General features: G+C 38.6%; 1 protein-coding gene across 2 annotated transcripts; it reads right to left on the reverse strand.

Moving 5' to 3' along the window:
• Window positions 1–475: 475 nt before the first annotated feature.
• Window positions 476–3,203, reverse strand: LOC145111086 (scarecrow-like protein 9). 2 transcript variants are annotated; one of them, XM_079047386.1, is made up of 2 exons: window positions 2,442–2,854; window positions 476–2,217 (listed from the first exon to the last, which is right to left on the reverse strand). In XM_079047386.1, exons 1-2 carry the CDS (start codon window positions 2,721–2,723, stop codon window positions 640–642), a joined length of 1,860 nt encoding a protein of 619 aa, XP_078903512.1. In that variant the 5' UTR covers window positions 2,724–2,854; the 3' UTR covers window positions 476–639. The 2 variants fall into 2 exon arrangements, with proteins under 2 accessions (XP_078903512.1, XP_078903511.1); XM_079047385.1 differs by having other exon boundaries at window positions 476–3,203.
• Between the last annotated feature and the right edge of the window lie 374 nt (window positions 3,204–3,577).

Below are 3,577 nucleotides of genomic sequence, written 5' to 3' on the forward strand. Positions count from 1 at the left end.
AAGGGAGTGCGGCCATGGACTACCGCACTGCGGCCAAAACCGCACAGAACTGCAGCCTGGGGCGGTGTGCGCGGTTGAGGTGGCACAAACCGCAGCCACACCCTCTAGCCTAACATTACTACTTTACGATTTGTTAGAAGACACAAAAAAACCTCCTTTATGTTTGTTTATTCCGTTGGTTCTAGTAAAATACATTGTGTTGCTTTTATTAGTTAATTAGATGTTGGAGCGGAGTTTATTAATATGAATTGGAAATAATGGAATGGAATTTGTTAAGGTTAAAAAGATATTTATTATTTAAGTATTTTAAGATGGAATGTTGAAATCCATTTGTCAAAAGATTACATAAATTCCATACTCATTTGCAAACAAGGCATGAAACTGAATTTGAATTTGAATTTGAATTCCAATGCCAATTCCAATTCCAATTCCAATTCCAATTCCATCTAAATCCCACAAATCTAGCACACAAAGATCAACAAATGAATCATGATTCACACTAGAAATTATATGCAAAACACATCACAATTCACAACCTAAAAAACAGCCAAAAAAAATTATCGTGTAGAAGCAAAAATTGTTTTACTAGCTCCTAAACTGTGAGTCAGATCAGATGTAGTAGTTGAAATCCTTGGTATTTCATGCGGATTTCCAACAAGAAATGGCATAAATGATTCGACCTTTCCATCCCTGTAAAAGCCAATCATTATCAAAATCTATCAAGAAATCCTTATGATACAATCCCACTTTCTGTCTTGCCAATTTCATAATCGCTCGTGAAAAAGGAACAGAAACAAACCCTGCTCTCAAATTACGAACATGCCACTGTTTATACGTTTCGGGTCTTTCAATCCTCTCCCAGCCTTCACATGCTACAACATTCATAATTTCTCTTCCAAACAACTCCCTTTCTAGAAGCTTCCTTTCAGGTCGCTCACGTGGCACATTCGTTTCAAGCATATCAAACAAAGCCGAGAAATGGAAAAGCGCTTCCCTAAATCGGGTCACAAAAAACGGGGCGTTATATGACCCGTTTAAAATCCCATGGATAAACGCATTCGGATTTATCTTCTTTACCAGATTCAAAACAACGTTTCTAGCACTATCCACTCCAACAGTTTCATCGAGCAAATTTTTGGATCGATACATACAATTCACCACTAAAAACTCACCTGTTTCGATTTTTAAATCCTCAATATTCACACACTCCCATCGTTTTGCAATTGGGGTATACTCGAATGGAACTTTGAAGTGATTAGCGTACTCTTTTAACCTAGCGCCAGTCTCTTCGATTGTTTCTGCTGGACGGAATCCCGGTTGTGGAAATTCAATTCCGGTTAATCTCACACTTGGGGGCCCACCGGGTCTCTGTGAAACACGTTGTATGAAAGTGGGCCATTGGAATCCATACAGGATTCCAAAATCAATGATGTGTATCCTTGTTGCGTTTAGAGCCATATCTTGAATTGTCCTGTTTGATGCATAATTTGAAATCTTTCTAAAAGGGGAAGACGCAACGTAGAGATGGTATGCTTTAATGTAATCACCAGCGGATGTTTTCTTGCTGACTAGACCTCTATGAATCTGGCTACCAGTGCCAGCTAAGCGTGCTTCAAGACCATTAGCGAAACAATGAGCTAACCTTTGATTCCCATCGCCAAAAGGCGAAGCGTGTTGTTTGATTTGTTTCAGAAGCTCACTTGCATTCCTTCTGTCATCTGCAGCAACAGCTTGTGCACAAGTCACTAATAGGCTTCTTAAATCTATCACTTCCTTTTTGTTTTGTTTCTTACGAACACCTTTCCTTCGGCTTCTTGTTAGACATTTTGGTTCTTTGTCTTTGAGTTTGTCTTTGCTTGTTTCGGTTTGCAGGGTGTTGCGAAACATGCGTAAAGCTACATCACCTTCTCCCATGGAATTCAGGAGCATTAAGTCAATCTCTTTGGTTCTTACAGTATAATCTCCATAGATTGCAGCCTGCTTGATACTCCTTTCTTCGGTCCCTATATCAGAAGGGATTTTCCTCACCCTTGTTGGAATTGTTCTCAGTTCATCACTTTCAGTATCCTGAGATTTGGGGAAAAATGCATATGCATCACCTCCATTGAAATCAGCTAACAGTCTGTTGTTACTAGGAAGAAACTTATTGGCTTCTTCTACACCCTTGTTAAAGTTCATCGTCATTGTCATTTGATTCTCATCACAAATCTCAGAGACCTGAAAAGTGGTTGGAGGAGAATCTACATCGATTATGTTATTTCCACTGTTTGATGAACTTAGTGATGTACATGGTACATTACGATCACCAAGATTTCGTAGATTTGAGTCATGATGTAAGTAATCAATACTACCATTAGTGTATTTACCAAGATATGTATTGTTATGATGTGATAAAGGACTATCATGGGGGCTCTGTATATACTGGTCAACAGAAAACAAACCTTCATCATAGGATAAGGATGTTGATGGAGGGTACTTTTCGCCAAGGACATCATAGAAAGACTTCTCCGCAGCTTGAAGATCTGAAGACTCGTAAAGCAGACAAGACTTGTCCTCCATATCTTCTTCCATAAGCACCTGACTGATATATCCCAAGATCGCATCCGACAGATCGCAATCTTCATGAAGCTCGTCATCCAGACTCGAAGTGACAACCGGCGACGAGGAATTGGTTGGAGGATCAAATTGTATACCTCTGAAATTGAGTTGATTCTGGTACGCATTCGCGTAATTGGTGGGATTATAGATCGAAAACGTATTGTCGAAGCGGGGGCGAGTATCTAGGGCTTTTTCATCAGGTAATACGGCAATACTTTGATTCCCGAATTGAAAACCATTTCCATTCGCCAAACTACCAAATCTACCAGGTCCTGGATCCATTCACATCAACTGGATAAAAATGGATGTTGGATTCAAAAGCTCTGGACACGATCAAGTGTGAGATAGACGGTGTTGAAGCTGTGGATGCACATCATTCACAGAGAAACAGTATCAGTAGTCGAATAAAATGAAGTATGTGCAGCACTGCAAAGAGTAACTGGTTTGATGGAAACGAAATTGGATTCAACAGAGAGAGGGAGAGAGATGTTTCCTTTGAGGAGAAAAAGCAGATATGGTGCATTGAGCATTGAACTTTGAACATTGACCACCAACATTCATATATGAAGCTGCTCAATCGTCCCTAATGACGTCACAGAATGAGGTCAACTATCGGAGCCAACGTTGAACCATGTAATGTAACAAAAAAATATATAGTATTATTGAAGATATCATATGTGTTCAAAAGAAATTGAGGGTTGGGATTTGGGAAATGGAAAATTGAATAATAAGGGGAAAAAATGAAAATGGGCAAAGGGATAATTACAAATTTTAAAATATTAAATATGTATCATATGGACGATTAAAAACAAAAAACGTCAACAATTGTGCTATAGATTTTTTATTTTTTGGCTGTTGATAATCGTTGAGACACATGTCGATATACTAGACAAAACACATGAAGGGGTGTTTGACTTATCTTTTGAGAGACCAAAAGTCATTTTAAGAAAAGATAAAAGTCATTTTAAAAAAAGATAAA

This window comes from Lactuca virosa, chromosome 5 (assembly GCF_052849685.1).
Source record: "Lactuca virosa cultivar CGN04683 chromosome 5, Lactuca_virosa_CGN04683_v6, whole genome shotgun sequence".
Taxonomy (NCBI): Eukaryota; Viridiplantae; Streptophyta; class Magnoliopsida; order Asterales; family Asteraceae; genus Lactuca; species Lactuca virosa.

Excerpts from the sequence above, each read along its gene's own strand:
- LOC145111086 (XM_079047385.1), bottom strand. The coding sequence starts at position 2,880 with ATGGATCCAGGACCTGGTAGATTTGGTAGTTTGGCGAATGGAAATGGT.